We start from the raw sequence: 17,769 nt of genomic DNA on the forward strand, positions 1-17,769 counted from the left end.
TGCCTGCGCTTTGTCCATATCCCTCCAAACCTGTCATATCCATGTACCTGCCCAATTGTTTCTTAAACGATGGGATAGCCCCAGACTCAACTACCTCCTCTGTCAGCTTGCTCCACACCCCCACCACCCTCTGTGTGAAAAAGTTACCCCTCGGATTCCTATTGAATCTTTTCCCCTTCACCTTGAACCTTCGTCCTCTGGTCCTCAATTCCCCTCGAGTCCTTACCATTTCGGGGCTCTTTGACCCTATGACTCTATCTCCTCTCATCCAGATTATAACCAAGGTATGATAACAGTATTTAAAGGGCACTTGGATGTCTACATGGATTGAAAAGGCTCAGAGGGATATGGCCCAAACTCGGACAAATGGGACTAGCTTAGATACGGAGGTATCACAAAATGCTGGAGTAACTCAGCGGGTCAGGCAGCATCTCAGGAGAGAAGGAATGGGTGACGTTTCGGGTCGAGACCCTTCTTCAGACTGATTAGCTTAGACGCAGCATCTTTGTCAGCATTGACCAGTTGGGCCTGAGAGCCAGTTCCTCTGCTTGCATGCATTGGTGCTGCTTCTGCACACATGCAGAACTCAACAGCTTTGTCACCCACCTCTGCTGCCAATATCCACCCTGCCCTCGCCTATAGACATCATCTGATTTCTGACTCTTCCCTCCGTTTTCCAGATTTCTCTGTCTCCAACTCAGGATCCAGGCGGCATCTCCGGAGCACATGGACAGGTCATTTCAATAAGGTAATGACTGATAGGAGAATTAGGCCACTCAGTCCATCAAATCTATGCCATTCAACCATGGCGAATCTATCTCTCCCCTCCTAACCCCGTTCTCCCCATAACATCTGACACAGTATTAATCAAGAGTCTATCTATCCCTGCCTTAAAAATATCCACTGACTTGGCCTCCACAGCCTTCTATGGCAAAGAATTCCACAGATTCACCGCCCCACCCTCTGACTAAAGAAATTTCCCCTCATCTCCTTTCTAAAGGAACATCCTATAATTCTGAGGCCTCTGGTCCTAGACTCTCCCACTAGTGGAAACATCCTCTCCACATCCACTCTATCCAAGCGTTTCACCATTCTGTACCTTTTAATGAGGCGCCCCCCCCCTCATTCTTTTAAACTCCAGAGAGCACAGGCCCAGTGCCGTCAAACGCTCATCATATGTTAACCCACTCATTCCTGGGATCATTCTCGTAAACCTCCTCTGGACCCTCTCCAGAGCCAGCACATCCTTCCTCAGATATGGTGCCACAATGGCACCACGCAAAGGGTCGCGTGATGGCACAGCAGTAGAGTTGCTGCCTTACGGCACCAGAGACCCGGGTTCGATCCCACCTACTGACTACTGACTACATTGAATTCTCCAACTTTAGATAGTTCCTCTGTCCCTCTCTTCCCCTCCCCCTTCCCAGATCTCCCTCTATCTTCCTGTCTCCACCTATATCCTTCCTTTGTCCCGCCCCCCTGACATCAGTCTGAAGAAGGGTCTCGACCCGAAACGTCACCCATTCCTTCTCTCCTGAGATGCTGCCTGACCTGCTGAGTTACTCCAGCATTTTGTGAATAAATACCTTTGATTTGTACCAGCATCTGCAGTTATTTTCTTACATTCTCTGACTACGGGTTCTGTCTGTGCGGAGTTTTCACGTTCTCCGGAATCTCCGGTTTCCTCCCGCACGCTAAAGATGTACAGGTTTGTAGGTTAATCGGCTTGGTAAAATGGTAACATTGTCCTCAGTGCGTGCAGGGTCGTGTTAGTGTGCGGGGAATTTTGGAACCTTTCTCCCGATCAGAGACGTCACCTATTATGGTTGTCCAGAGATGCTGCCTGACCCGCTGTTACCCCAACACTCTGTGTCCTTTTTTGTTTGGTACACTACACCGCAAACGACGAAGAACAAATTTCATTCTCCCCTACCTGCATCCCCTTTCCCCCCAACACTTATGGAAACAAAAAGCAGCAGAGTCCTTTCTAGTTTTCTGTTCAATATTTATGTCTCAGACAATAACCAGTAAACTATCCAGACTTTGATCACATTTTTGCCTGCGCACAAATTAACCGTTGATTTACTACATTTCAACAATAATGACACTTATTCGGTTATAATGCGCTTTGGGGACATCCTGAGGTGAGAAACTGTTGAAGTGCAAGTTCATTGCTGGTCTTCCTTTCTCCCAATTACAGTTGAATGGATTTCTGAAACTGTGCTCCTGTGCAGCTTTGAGGTTTACTCGTAGTGGCAGCCTATGCTTCCGCCTAGATGTAGCATGGACCATCCTCTTGAGTTCTCCCGGCCCTCCTGACCAAGGGTTAAAACAAAAAGCAAAATAACCATCATCCTGATACATTCGTCCCTGCTTGTGGGAGGAACTGGTTTCAACCGAAGCTGGACACAAAATGCCGGAGTAACTCAGCGGGGCGGGCAGCATCTCTGGAGAGACGGAAAATGGGGGACGTGAGACGGGTCTCGACCCGAAACGTCACCCGTTCCTGCTCTCCAGAGGTGCTGCCTGTCCCGTTGAGCTACTCCAGGTCTTCATGACAATCATCCTTGTGATGGTTAATGTCTGAACAAAAGTAGAATTTTAATTCTGCAAATTTTCAATGGCGCCCCCAAGCCAAAGCAGTAACGTCTTCAAATGCAATCAATAAGTCCATAAGGCAACTTTCTCTCTCCTGCAACTGTGATTGCTTTTTCGCAAATAAATCTACATTTCCTTGCAACAAGGCAGTCTGGTTTCATATTTTCGGATATTACAAATATACATCGACCGACGGTCCTCGATTTTGTTCCTCCTCTTCTTTTCAATTTCAGTTCACGCTCCATATATCTCTCCGCGTAATTCAGTCTGATTTTCTTTCAAAGTCAATTTGTGACCCGTTTGACGGCAATGATGGCCATTTCCTTCCGTCTTGCCTGGGGATTCCTGCCCCAGGAAGGATCAGTCGGTCCTCGTGATCGTTCTCACATTCATCGCCTTCGCCCCGATCAGATCTCCTCCAGAAACTTGCTTGTCATGGAGTCGTACACTGGCCCTTCAGCCCGACTTGCCCACACCGACCAAGATGCCCCACCTGCCCGGGTTTGGCCTATCTCCCTCCAAACCTTTTCCCACCCGGGTACTTGTCCAAACGTCCTCCGATTTCCTTCCACACATTCTTTTCCTCATCTCCTGTGGATGCTGCCAGATGCGATGATGGTTTGCTCTATCGTCAATCCATTTTAATTTTTTGATCGATCGGCTTGTAAAGAAAATGTGGCTCTTCACGGCTGGATCGCTGACCAGAATAACCGGAGTTGAAAGTTTGTATTTGTTTACATCGACGCAAGCTCAGAAATTTTGTGAAATCATAAGTTCCCGGAGCAGAATTAGGCCATTCGGCCCATCGAGTCGACTCCGCCATTCAATCATGGCTGATCTCACAAGTTCATAGGTGATAGGAGCAGAATTGGGCCGTTTGGCCCATCGAGTCAACTTTGCCATTCAGTCATGGCTGACCTATCTCTCCCTCTCCGCCCCATTCTCCTGCCTTCGCCCCATGGCCCGTGACACACATGATCCCCTGGCGTTCTCGTGCTGCTTCTTGTCGTTACCGCTTTCGACCATTTTCTCGCTTCCCCGGAGGGTGGGGGTGGGGGGGGGGGGGGAACGGCGGCGGCTTCGGTTACAATATGCAGTCGTGCCTCTCGGTGGCCTTGAGCGCCTCGTGCATGCTGGCGGCCGACAGCCTCCGGTTGATGTTCCTGTACTTGCAGCGCAGCAGGTTCCAGAAGGTCGTCCTCAGGTCGCGGTTGAAGAAGGCGTAGATGAGCGGGTTGATGAGGGAGTTGGTGTAGCCCAGCCACAGCAACGTTCTCTCCAGCCGCAGGGGCATGCAGCTGCACTCGATGCCGCAGATGAAGGGCCGGGCGGCGGACAGCAGGAAGAAGGGCAGCCAGCAGAAGGTGAAGGCCCCCACGATGATGCCCAGGGTCCGGGCTGCCTTCTGCTCCCTTTTGAAGATGGAGATGTTCCTGCGGTCGTGCTTGAGGAGCTTGGACAAGATGGCGCACTCCTCCGCGGCCTTTGACCTCTTGGTGGCACGGTTGGCGCGGGCATCCTCCTCCATGTTGTAGACACCGTCCTGCTGGTACTGCCGGGGGATGCCAATGAACTTGTGCTTCTCCGCGCTCACCTTAGCAGCCTTGTATATCCGGTAGTACATAATCAACATGACAGTCATGGGGATGTAGAAGGCCACTCCCGTGGAGTAGACCGTGTAACCAAAGTCTTGGCTGATGAGACACACCCGGTCCACCGTGACGTTCTTGGCCCAACCGAACAATGGCGGTAGGGTTATGGACGCCGACAGGAGCCAAACAGTCATCACCATTTTGGCCATGGACCTCCCATTTTGCCTCACTGGGTACGTCAGTGGCCGCGTTATTCCCAGGTATCTGAAAGACAACGTCAAGCAGAGGGAAAATTAGAATAACATGAGCAATAGAAGTGGGAGATAGACACAGAGTGCCGGAGTAACTCAGCGGGCCAGGCAGAGTCTCTGGAGAACATGGATAAGGTGACGTTTCCGGGTCTTGGCCCTCCTTCAGGCTTTTGTGACTTCAGACCCCGAAGAAGGGTCCCCACCTGAAACGTCACCGATCCATTTTCTCCAGAGGTGCTGCTTGACCCGCAAACTTACTCCAGAGTTACTCTATCTTTGGTATGAACCATTATTACAATCGACGAGGGAGTTGGTCAATCAGGCGGCGCGGTGGCGCAGCGGTAGAGTTGCTGCCTCACAGCGCCAGAGACCTGGTTTCCATCCAGACTACAGGTGCCATCTGTACAGATTTGCACGTTCGCCCCGTGACCCGCGTGGGTGTTCTCCGGGTGCTCCGGTTTCCTCCCACATCCCAAAGACGTGCAGGTGTGTAGGTTGAGAGGCTCCTGTAAATTGTCCCTAGTGTGTAGGACGAAACTAGTGAAGCAGTGATTGCTGGTCAGTGCAGACTCTCTGGGCCAAAGGGCCTGTTTCTACACTGTATTTCTACACCTGTTCTGCCATTCACAGCTGATCTGTTAGCTCAGCGGCATTTCCCCCACAATGTCCAAACCCCTTGATCTGTGTGAGATAACTGCTATTGAGGGCGTGCAGCGTAGGTTCACTAGGTTCATTCCCGGAATGGCGGGACTGTTGTATGTTGAAAGACTGGAGCGACTAGGCTTGTATACACTGGGATTTAGAAGGATGAGAGGGGATCTTATCGAAACATATAAGATTATTAAGGGGTTGGACACGTTAGAGGCAGGAAACATGTTCCCAATGTTGGGGGAGTCCAGAACCAGGGGCCACAGTTTAAGAATAAGGGGTAGGCCATTTAGAACGGAGATGAGGAAAAACTTTTTCAGTCAGAGAGTTGTAAATCTGTGGAATTCTCTGCCTCAGAAGGCAGTGGAGGCCAATTCTCTGAATGCATTCAAGAGAGAGCTGGATAGAGCTCTTAAGGATAGCGGAGTCAGGGGGTATGGGGAGAAGGCAGGAACGGGGTACTGATTGAGAATGATCCATCATGGTCACATTGAATGGTGGTGCTGGCTCGAAGGGCCGAATGGCCTACTCCTGCACCTATTGTCTATTAAACTGCTCCTTTAATCTTTATCCCTCTCACATTAAAGCTGTTAAAGCAAGAAATAAAAAAGTTTTGTTGCATAAAAACTATCATCTCCCACATTGAAAAAAGCCATATTCTCCTTCAGGGCATCATCCACATGTGTCCATGATGAATGAATAAGTTTGAATGAATACGTTTATTGGCCAAGTATGTACACGTACAAGGAATGTGCCTTGGTGCTCCGCTCGCGAGTAACAACACGAACATATAGTAAACGATTAAGAATAAAGCATTAAAACATTAAGAGTACAACATTACACGTTTAAACATGTGAGTGAAATAAACCAGAGCAAAAGAAGGCAGTGGAGGCCAATTCTCTGACTGCATTCAAGAGAGAGCTGGATAGAGCTCTTAAGGATAGCGGAGTCAGGGGGTATGGGAAGAAGGCAGGAACGGGGTACTGAGTGAGAATGGTCAGCCATGATCACATTGAATGGCAGTGCTGGCTCGAAGGGCCGAATGGCCTCCTCCTGCACCTATTGTCTATTGTCTATTGTCAAAAAGAGACTACAGACTTTTGGTTATTTTGCAATGGCATCTCTCCGTTGAGATTTTAGACACCAAGCGTGGACCTACTCACCAAGTTGCAGATGTGTGTTGAGCAGAAAAGGCAGTGAAAAGTAATCAAGATTTTCCAGGTAGACAGGCCACCCATGTCTACTCTCCCAACTTCTGCTCTCTCATGAAGATTAGACTTTAGACTTCACTCTTATTCTTTACAGATACAGGATGGAAAACAGGCCCTTCGGCCCACTGAGTCCACACCGACCAGCAATCCCCTCTGTACACTAGCACTATCCTGCACACTAGGGACAATTTGCAATTTACAGGAGCCAATTAACCTACAATCCTGCACGTCTTTGTAGTGCAGGAGGAAACTGGAGCACCCGGAGAAAACCCACGCAGGTCACAGGGAAAATGTACTAACTAGAATGTACAGGCAGCGCCCATTGTCAGGATTCAACCCGGGTCTCTGCCGCTGTAAGTCAGAACTCTACCGCTGCGCCACTGTGCCGATCTCAAGGGTTGACGATCATCTCCCATGAGCACCGTGACTGGTGAAGACAGACACTGAAAACTGGAGTAACTCAGCGGGACAGGCCGCATCTCTGAAGAGAAGGGATGGGCGACGTTTCAGGTCGAGGGCATCCTTCGTCTGAAAAAGGGTCTCGGCCTGAAACGTCATCCATTCCTTCTCTCCGGAGATGCTCCCTGAGTTACTCCAGCTTTTTGTGTCTATCTTCTCTTTAAACCAGCATCTGCAGTTCCTTCCTACACTGTGACCGCTGGTTTGGAAAGAGTGAATGTGAAAAAAATCCCTCAAAAGTGAGACACTTCTTTCAGAAGGTGATGCCAGATGCCAATGTCCTTGCCAATACATAATCATTCTAGGGTCCGTTTCCTCACTTTATACAGCAACCTACTCACCAATGTATCACAAAAATATAGACAATAGACAATAGGTGCAGGAGGAGGCCATTCGGCCCTTCGAGCCAGCACCGCCATTCAATGTGATCATGGCTGATCATTCTCAATCAGTACCCCGTTCCTGCCTTCTCCCTAAAACCCCTGACTCCGTTATCCTTAAGAGGCCGCAGTATTAAAGGGAAGATACTAGCTTGGGTAGCGGGTTGGCTGCATGGCAAAGGCTTATCAAGAGTTATCGAAGGCTTTCTGAAAATCTCAGTAAACAACATCTACTGACTCTCCTTTGTCTGTCCTGCTAATTACTTCTTCAAGCAAATTCCAGCAAATTTGTCAAGCAAGACCCCCCCCCCCCCCCCCCTTCACAAAGCCACGCTGCCTTCGGCCAGTTCTATAGTGGGACGCCGAGGGTGGGGGAGGGGGTGGGGAGGAGAGAGGGGGTGGAGGAATGCAGGAGTTACTTGAACTGAGAGAAATCAAGATTCACATCGTTGGGCTATAAGCTGCCCATGCGAAATATAATAATAATAATAATAATGCATTACATTTATATAGCGCTTTTCATACACTCAAAGACGCTTTACAGGGATTTAAAGAACATAGGGAAGTGAATAAATAGATAAATAAGTAAACGAACAGAGAAAGGAGACAGAAGGTGAGGTGACCTTCAGTGGTTGAAGACAGTGCTGAACAGGTGAGACTTCAGTGATGTTTTGAATGTGGTGAGTGAGGAGGAGTCTCTGACGGTTTGGGGTAGTGAGTTCCATAGGGTGGGAGCAGCGATGGAGAATATGTCGTGTAAACCAGCATCTGCAGATCCTTCCTACACATGACTCCAGTTTAATTTAGTTTATAATTGTGACCTGTCCCGACGTGCAGTGAAAAGCGTTTTTATTGTGCTCTATCCAGTCAGCGGAAAGATATACATGAGTTTCCCCTTCCCCTGACCAGTCTGAAGAAGGGTCTCGACCCGAAACGTCACCCATTCCTTCTCTCCTGATATGCTCTGCCTGACCCGCTGAGTTACTCCAGCATTTTGTGTCCACCTTCCACCAGGTTTGCAGGCTAATTGGCTTGGTAAAATTGTAAACTGTCCCCTAGTGTGTGTAGGACAGTGTTAGTGTGCGGGGATCACTGGTCGGCAACAACTCAGTGGGCCGAAAGGATTGTTTCCGTGCTGTATCTCTAAACTAAACTAAATAAATTCCAGTGAAGTCAATCAAACACACAAATGTCTCTGGAACCAGCTATATTTGCAGACTATTATGGGTGAGTTTCTTCCTGATTGATTCACTGATTACTGGCTCAGTTAATAGGCCTGTGATGACACATTTATTTCATACCACCCTTTTAAACATATATAGAAACACAAATATGACTATATAAACTTTCTTCCGTAATCAGGGAACGACTCACATCAAATCGAATAGTGAAAGGCCTGGATAGAGTGGATGTGGAGAGGACGTTTCACCAGTGGGAGAGTCTAGGACCAGAGGGCACTGCCTCAGAATTAAAGGATGTTTCTTTAGGAAGTAGATGAGGAGGGATTTCTTTAGTCAGTGGGTGGTGAATCTGTGGAATTCATTACCACAGAAGGCTGTGGAGGCCAAGTCAGTGGATATTTTTTAAGTGGAAATTGGCAGATTCTCAGGTGTCAGGGGTTATGGGGAGAAGGCAGGAGAATGGGATTGAAGGGAAAGATAGATCAGCCATGATTGAACGGCAGGAGTAGACTTGATGGGCCGAATGGCCCAATTCTGCTCCTGTCACTTATGAACTTATGAATCATCTGATCGGGTGGAATGAAAGAGAGAGACGAGAGACTGCAGGCACTGGGATCTTGGCCATTTCCCATCACAGATGCTGCCCAACCCGCTCAGTCCATCCAGGATTTCGTCTTTCGTTCGAGCTGTAATCGAGCTACGTGCATAGTAATTGGCAAAACACAAAGTGCTGGAGGAACTCAACTGTGGAGGGGATGGACGGACAGCTTTTCAGGTCAGGACCCTTCTTCAGACTGCAGAAGCATACGGGGTCTGTTCCCTCCACAGAGGCTGCCTGGCCCACTGAGTTTCTTCAGCACTTTGTGTTTAACTTTAATATATCAGGTGGGAGTTTAGAAGGATGAGAGGGGATCTTACAGAAACATATAAAATTATAAAAGGACTGGACAAGCTAGATGCAGGAAAAATGTTCCCAGTGTTGGGCGAGTCCAGAACCAGGGGCCACAGTCTTAGAATAAAGGGGAGGCCATTTAAAACTGAGGTGAGAAAAAAACATTTTCAATTTGTGGAATTCTCTGCCACAGAGGGCAGTGGAGGCCAAATCACTGGATGGATTTAAGAGAGAGTTATGGGGAGAAGGCAGGCATGGGTTATTGATTGGGGACGATCAGCCATGATCACAATAAATGGCGGTGCTGGGTCGAAGGGCCGAATGGCCTCCTCCTGCACCTATTTTCTATGTTTCTATGTTTCTATGGGACAGGCAGCATTGCTGGATAGAAGGAATGGGTGACGTTTCGGGTCTCGACGCTTCGTCAAACTGAGGACAGGTCTCAACCCGAAACGTTACCCATTCCTTCTCCCCAGAGATGCTGCCTGTCCCGCTGAGTTACTCCAGCCTTGTGTAATTATGTCATTTTGGGAACACAACCAAATATAACACTAACGAATGAATGTATGGCCGTGGAGAATGTCGGAGGAATTTTGCACAGTTCTTGTTTTGTCCGTATTTTTTATCCTGATTAAAGTTTATTTTGATTTTTTTTAAAAAGAAGAAGTAATAGTTGAGGCTTATAAAATAATAAAAGTTAAAAGACATTTGGGCAGATATATGGAGAGAGAGAAGGTTTAGCAGAACACAGGCCAAATGTGGGTAAATGGGACTAGGTCATCCCAGGAATGAGCGGGTTAACATATGATCAGCGTTTGACGGCATTGGGCCTGGACTCGCTGGAGTTTAGAAGGATGGGAGGGGGGACCCCATTGAACTTATGAGCTGGAGCATCTTAATTAGTCTGAAGAAGGGTCTCGACCCGAAACATCACCCATTCCTTCTCTCCAGAGATGCTGCCTGTCCCGCTGAGTTACTCCAGCTTTTTGTGCCTAAGTTCGATTTAAACCAGTTCCTTCATGCACATTTTGTCTGCTGCTGTGCTGTATGACTCTATGAGTCATGCCAAAGTGCACAATACGGAAATCAGAAAGGGGAGAGACAAAAATAACGTGGGCGGCTGAAATGCCACACACACAAAGTCACCGAAGACTGAAAGGAAAATATCTTTTATTGATTGGAGGTAGATAATGGTCCTCACATCAGAGACAGCAGCCGTGAAATGGAGAGAATGCCAAATGCCACGGTTATATCAGTGGAGGAGACAGTCGACATTAGTAATTTTTTTAAAGTTTTCCTGCAGTTGCATTAAGTGCCAGGATCACATTGTGACTATGAGAAAAATCTCAATGGCAGTATAAAAAAAATTGTTGAGATACATTATGTTAGTCTTCCCTCTCGAAGATGATACATAAAATGATAACCCTGGTAGTAACTTTTTAAATAATTAAAGTTCAGTTCAGTTCAGTTTAGTTTATTGTGACGTGTACCGAGGTACAGTGAAAAGCTTTTGTTGCGTGCCATCCAGTCAACGGGAAGACAATACATGATTACAATCGAGCCATTCACAGTGTGAATGGACTCCTCCAACATTGGGAACATGAGGAAAGATTGTTGGGGGAGTCCAGAACAAGGGGCCACAGTTTAAGAATAAGGGGTAGGCCATTTAAAACTGAGATGAGGAAAAACTTTTTCAGTCAGAGAGTTGTGAATCTGTGGAATTCTCTGCCTCAGAAGGCAGTGGAGGCCAATTCTCTGAATGCAGTCAAGAGAGAGCTAGATAGAGCTCTTAAGGATAGCGGAGTCAGGGGGTATGGGGAGAAGGCAGGAACGGGGTACTGATTGAGAATGATCAGCCATGATCACGTTAAATGGCGGTGCTGGCTTGAAGGGCCGAATGGCCTCCTCCTGCACCTATCATATCATATCATATCATATCATATATATACAGCCGGAAACAGGCCTTTTCGGCCCACCAAGTCCGTGCCGCCCAGCGATCCCCGTACATTAACACCATCCTACACCCACTAGGGACAATTTTTACATTTACCCAGCCAATTAACCTACATACCTGTACGTCTTTGGAGTATTGTCTATTGTCTATTTTTCCTGCATCCAGCTTGTCCAGTCCTTTTATAATTTTATACGTCTCTATAAGATCCCCTCTTATCCTTCTAAACTCCAGTGAATACAAGCCCAGTCTTTCCAATCTTTCCTCATCTGACAATCCCTCCATCCCAAGGATTAACCTCGTGAACCTACGCTGCACTGCCTCAATAGCAAGGACGTCTTTCCTCAAATTAGGAGAATAAAACTACACACAATACTCCAGATATGGTCTTACCAGGGCCCTATACAACTGCAGAAGGACTTTGTTCCTATACTCAAATAGTCTCGTGATGAAGGCCAACATGCCATTAGCTTTCTTCATTGCCTGCTGTACCTGCACGCCAACTTTCAGTGACTGGTGTACAAGGAAACCCAGGTCTCGCTGCACTTCCCCTTTACCTAATCTGACACGATAGAGATAATAATCTGCCTCCTTATTTTTGCCGCCAAAGTGGATAACCTCACATTTATCTACATTATACTGCATCTGCCATGCATCTACCCACTCACTCAACCTGTCCAAGTCACCCTGCAACCTCCTAACATCCTCTTTGCAGTTCACACTGCCACCCAGCTTTGTATCATCTGCAAACTTGCTAGTGTTACTTCTAATTCCATCATCCAAATCATTAATATATATTGTAAATAGTTGCGGCCCCAGCACCGAGCCTTGCGGCACTCCACTCGCCACTGCCTGCCATTCTGAAAAGGACCCGTTTACTCCTACTCTTTGCTTCCTGTCTGCCAACCAATTCTCTATCCATGTCAACACTCTACCCCCAATACCATGTGCTCTAATTTTGCTCACCAATCTCCCAGGTGGGATCTTATCAAAGGCTTTCTGAAAGTCTAGATACACTACATCCATTGGCTCTCCTTCATCCATTTTACTTGTCACATCCTCAAAAAATTCCAGAAGATTAGTCAAGCAGGATTTCCCCTTCATAAATCCATGCTGACTTGGACCAATCCTTTTACTGCTATCCAAATGCACCGTTATTACCTCTTTAATAATTGACTCCAGCATTTCCCCACCACCGAAGTCAGGCTAACTGGTCTGTAATTCCCCGTCTTCTCCCTTGCTCCTTTCTTGAAAAGTGGGATAACATTAGCTATCCTCCAATCCACAGGAACTGATCCTGAATCTATTGAACATTGGAAAATGATCACCAATGTGTCCACGATTTCTAAAGCCACCTCCTTGAGTACCCTAGGATGCAGACCATCAGGCCCTGGGAGATTTATCAGCCTTCAGTCCCATCAGTCTACCCAATACTATTTCTCGCCTAATGCAAATTTCTTTCAGTTCCTCTACCCCCCTAGATCCTCTGTCCTCCAGTACATCTGGGAGATTGTTTGTGCCTTCCTTAGTGAAGACAGATCCGAAGTACCTGTTCTACTCTTCCACCATTTCCTTGTTACCCATAATAATTTCACCCGTTTCTGCCTTCAAGGGACCCACATTTTTCTTTATAAATCTTTTTCTCTTAACATACCTAAAGAAGCTTTTACTGTCCTTCTTTATATTCTTGGCCAGCTTCGCTTCGTACCTCATCTTTTCAGCCCATATTGCCTTTTTTGCTACCTTCTGTTGTCCTTTGAAAGTTTCCCAATCCTCTGGCTTCCCGCTACTCTTTGCTATCTTATACATCTTTCCTTTTAGTTTTATTCCATCCCTAACTTCCCTTGTCAGCCACGGTTGCCTCTTACTCCCCTTAGAATCTTTCTTCCTCTTTGGAATGAAATGATCCTGCATCTTCTGGATTATGCCCAGAAATTCCTGCCATTGCTGTTCCACCGTCATTCCTGCTAGGATTCTGGTTCATTGGACAACACTAAATCCAGAATTGCCTTTTCTCTGGTAGGCTCTAGTATAAGCTGCTCTAAGAATCCATCTCGGAGGCACTCTACAAACTCTCTTTCTTGGGGTCCAGATGCAACCTGATTTTCCCAGTCTACCTGCATATTGAAATTGCCCATCACCACAGTGGCATTACCTTTCTTATATGGCAGTATTAACTCCTGCTGCAACTTACACCCTACATCCGGCTACTATTTGGGGGTCTGTAGATAACACCAATCAGTGTCTTCTTACCTTTACAATTCCTCAACTCTATCCACTAAATAATCTTCTGTTTAAACCAGCATCCGCAGTTCCTTCCCACACAGTCTTTCTCTCTAGTTGTGATTAAAAAATAATCTGCCCCGCAGAAATGAAATGGGTCACACAAATATTTGATTTTGAGCTGTTATTTTCCATAATTACTACTCCAGTTCTATTACTTAGCCAGATAATTATCTCATTTGTATTTTAATCTGTGCTGCCTGCGAATCTATGCTCCTGCATATTTATCCACATTCTTACCCCCTGTAGATAGATATAAAGTGCTGAAGTGACTCAGCGGGTTAGGCAGCAAAGAGTCATAGAATGATATGGTGTGGAATCAGCCCCTTCTGCCCAGCTTGCCCACACCCACCAACATTTCCCAGCTGCACCAGTCCCACCTGCCTGAGCTTGGTCCATATCCCTCCAAACGTGTCCTATCCATGAACCTGTCTAACTGTTTCTTAAATGTTGGGATAGTCCCAGCCTCAACTACCTCCTTGTTCCATACACCCACCACCCTTTGTGTGAAAACGTTACCCCTCAGATTCCTATTAAATCTTTCCCCCTTCACCTTGAACCTATGTCCTCTGGTCCTCTATTCCCCCACTCTGGGCAAGAGACTCTGTGCGTCTACCCGATCTATTCCTCTCATGATTTTGCACACCTCTATAAGATCTCCCCTCATCCTCCTGCGCTCCAAGGAATAGAGACCCAGCCTACTCAACCTCTCCCTATAGCTCACACCCTCTAGTCCTGGCAACATCCTTGTAAATCTTCTCTGAACCCTTTCAAGTTTGACAATATCTTTCCTACAACATGGTGCTCCGGTTTCCTGCTGCATCCCAAGGACGCGCAGGTTTGTAGGTTAATTGGCTTGTGTAGACTGCCCATTGTGCAGGATGTGAAAGTGGGATAACATCGAACTAGTGTACGGGTGATTGCTGGTCGGCACGGACTCGGTGGGCCAAAGGTCCTAGTTTAGTTTACTTTAGAGATACAGCGCGGAAACAGGTCCTTTCGGCCCACCGGGTCCGTGCCGACCAGCGATCCCCGCACACCAACACTATCCTATACCCACTACAGGCAAATGTTACATTTACCAAGCCTTTGGAGAACCAAAGATCTCGGAGAAAACCCACGCAGGTCACGGGGAGAACGTATAGACAAACTCCGTACAGACAGCCCCCGTAGTCGGGATCGAACCCGGGTCTCCTTCGCTGCATTCGCTGTAAGGCAACAACTCTACCGCTGTGCCACCGTGCCTCCCTGTTTCCACGCTGTATCTCTAACTTAAACTAAACTAAACGGAAAGAAGCCAGTTGTCAGGTCATTATCTGTGGGATGGATGGTAGCTATGTACTGGTCCAGTTCCCTCATTAAGGGGGATATTAAACCTCAAAAAACAAAGAAACATGTGAATATCTGAAATAAAAAGAGGTCTGCTGTCATCTTCTCACTCCTGATTGTGAGAGCTCTTGTGCAGATTGTGCAGAATCCGCAGTGTTTCATACAACACCACAGGGACCTGCTTAATATTGTACTTAATTGGCTGCAAAGGCCTCTCAAACATGGAGAAAGGCATTGCACAATGCATTGCATGTCTGGTAAACAATCGCTCCCTTCAGACACTTCTGCTATCAGAAATCAGTTTAGAAACATAGAAACACAGAAAACAGGTGCAGGAGTCGGCCATTCGTCCCTTCGAGCCAGCACTGCCATTCAATATATATGCCATCATAAAGGAAAATAACTGCAGATGCTGGTACAAATCGAAGGTATCACAAAATGCTGGAGTAACTCAGCAGATCAGGCAGCATATAGGAGAGAAGGAATGGGTAACGTTTCTGGTCGAGACTGAAGAAGGGTCTCGACCTGAAACGTCACCCATTCCTAGATGCTGCCTGACCTGCTGAGTTACTCCAGCTTTTAGTGATGTCATCGTATATGTGTGTGTACATTCAATATTCAATATATCGTGGCTGATTATCCAAAATCAGTTACCCCAGGATGTGCAGGATACAAATATAGGTAATTCGGCGATAGTTATGTCCTTAAGAAATATCACAATTAAGAATAAGGGGTAGGCCATTTAGGACTGAGATGAGGAAAAACTCTTTCACCCAAATCTGTTGAATTCTCTGCCACAGAAGGCAGTGGAGGCCAATTCACTGGATGTATTCAAGAGATGGTTGAGCTCTTAGGGCTAACGGAATCAAGGGATATGGGGAGAAAGCAGGAACGGGGTACTGATTTTGGATGATCAACCATGATCATATTGAATGGCGGTGCTGGCTCAAAGAGTTAAATGGCCTACTCCTGCACCTATTTTCTATGATTCTATGTTGCTATCACGTTGTAGCAAATTGCATGATAAAACCATGCTTCAATGGGGGAAATGGAATTTAGCGCCTAGAGAATTTCAACAGGTCAGGCAGCAACTCTACAGGTCAGGCAGCAACTCTACCGTTGCGCCACCGTGCCATCGTATATGTGTGTATACATATAGACCACCCTCTGACTAAAGAAATTCCTCCACTTCTCCGTAAAGGTATGTCCTTTTATTCTGAGGCTGTGACCTCTGGTCCTGGACTCTCCCACTAGTGGAAACGTACTCTCCACATCCACTCTATCCAGGCCTGATGCAGTGTTTTGACCCACAACACGTCTTACACATTTTGCCTCCACAGATGCTGTCTGACCTGTTGAGTTCTTCCAGTAATCTGTTCATTTATTGTTTTGTCTCAGTGGATGCCTTTCAGCTACGGAATGCCAACTTAATCTGAACAGGTTGAGTGCTGGAGGCTGGGGACAATGGAGAGTATGTCCAAATGTAGTAGGAAGGAACTGCAGATGCTGGTTTAAACCCAAGATAGACACAAAATGCTGGAGTAACTCAGCGGGACAGGCAACATCTCTGGAGAGAAGGAATTGGTGATTTTTTATATTTAGATTTAGAGATACAGCGCGGAAACAGGCCCTTCAGCCCACCGTGTCCGCGCCGCCCAGCGATCCCCGCTAATTAACACTGTCCTACACACACTAGGGACAATTTTTACATTTACCCAGCCAATTAACCTACAAACCTGCACGTATTTGGAGTATGGGAGGAAACCGAAGATCTCGGAGAAAACCCACTCAGGCCACGGGGACAAAGTACAAACTCCGTACAGATGGCGCCCGTAGTCAGGATCGAACCTGAGTCTCCGGCGCTGCATTCGCTGTAAGGCAGCAACTCTACCGCTGCGCCACCGTGCCGCGTAACACCGTGATGTTTCGGGTCGAGACCCTTCTTCAGATTCCGTCGGGTTCATTCCTGACTACGTTTGCTTGCTCAGTCAGTCTGATGAGAGGTCCTGACGCAAAACATCTTCTGACCATTCCCACCACAGATGCTGCCTGACCAGCTGAATTCCTCCAGAACTTTGTTTTTTTGAACAATTGATCGTCAGCATCTAGGGTCCTACAGCGTGGAAACAGGCCCTTTGGCCCAACTTGCCCATGCTGGCTAACATGCCCCATTTACATTAGTTCTGCCTGCCTGCGTTTGGCCTATATCCCTCAAAACGTCCAATCATTGTACCTGTCCGAATGTTTCTTAAGCATTTTGATCGTACCGGCCTCAACTACCTCCTCAGGCAACTCGTTCCATACACCCACCACCCTTTGTGTTAAAAAATGACACCTCAGTTTCCTATTAAATCTTTCCCCTATCTACTGAAGTGAAATAGGAAGATGCACGCATAGACATGGGGCAGCACGGTGGAGCAGCGGTAGAGTTGCTGCTTTACAGCGCCGGAGACCCAGGTTCGATCCTGACTATGGATGCTGTCTGTACGGAGTTTGTACGTTCCCCCCGTGACCTGCGTGGGTTTTCTCCGGGATCTCCGGTTTCCTCCCACACTCCAAAGGCGTAGAGGTTTGTAGGTCAATTGGTTTGGTATAATTGTAAATTGTCCCTAGTGTGTTGGATAGTGCTAGTGTATGGGGTGATCGCTGGTCGTCGCGGACGCGGTGGGCCGAAGAACCTGTTTCCACGCTCTATCTCGAAACTAAACTAAAAGTTCAGGGAATCTTACAAAAGGCAGTTGTTGTAAATGGGGAACAATATTATTCATTCAAGATAGACACAAAAAGCTGGAGTAACTCAGCGGGACAGGCAGCATCTCTGGAGAGAAGGAACGGGTGACGTTTCGGTTCGAGACCCTTCTTCAGAGCCTCATTTCAAGAGATGTTGTTTTCACTGGAACAACAGACATCTATTGTCCATCCTTAATTACTGAACTGAGGAGCCAGTTAAAAGCCTACCCACACCAGGACAAGTTGCATAATGCAAAGGACTTT

General features: G+C 47.1%; 1 protein-coding gene across 1 annotated transcript in view; it reads right to left on the reverse strand.

Moving 5' to 3' along the window:
• Positions 1-2,002: 2,002 nt before the first annotated feature.
• Positions 2,003-17,769, reverse strand: part of LOC144598582 (5-hydroxytryptamine receptor 7-like) — a 57,475-nt gene continuing 41,708 nt past the window's right edge. The window contains exon 2 of the mRNA XM_078408770.1: positions 2,003-4,454. Coding sequence (XP_078264896.1) covers positions 3,683-4,454 — 772 coding nt within the window. The 3' untranslated portion in view covers positions 2,003-3,682. The remainder of the gene's footprint in view (positions 4,455-17,769) is intronic.

The sequence above is a fragment of the Rhinoraja longicauda genome, chromosome 1 (assembly GCF_053455715.1).
Source record: "Rhinoraja longicauda isolate Sanriku21f chromosome 1, sRhiLon1.1, whole genome shotgun sequence".
In the NCBI taxonomy this organism is placed as follows: domain Eukaryota; kingdom Metazoa; phylum Chordata; class Chondrichthyes; order Rajiformes; family Arhynchobatidae; genus Rhinoraja; species Rhinoraja longicauda.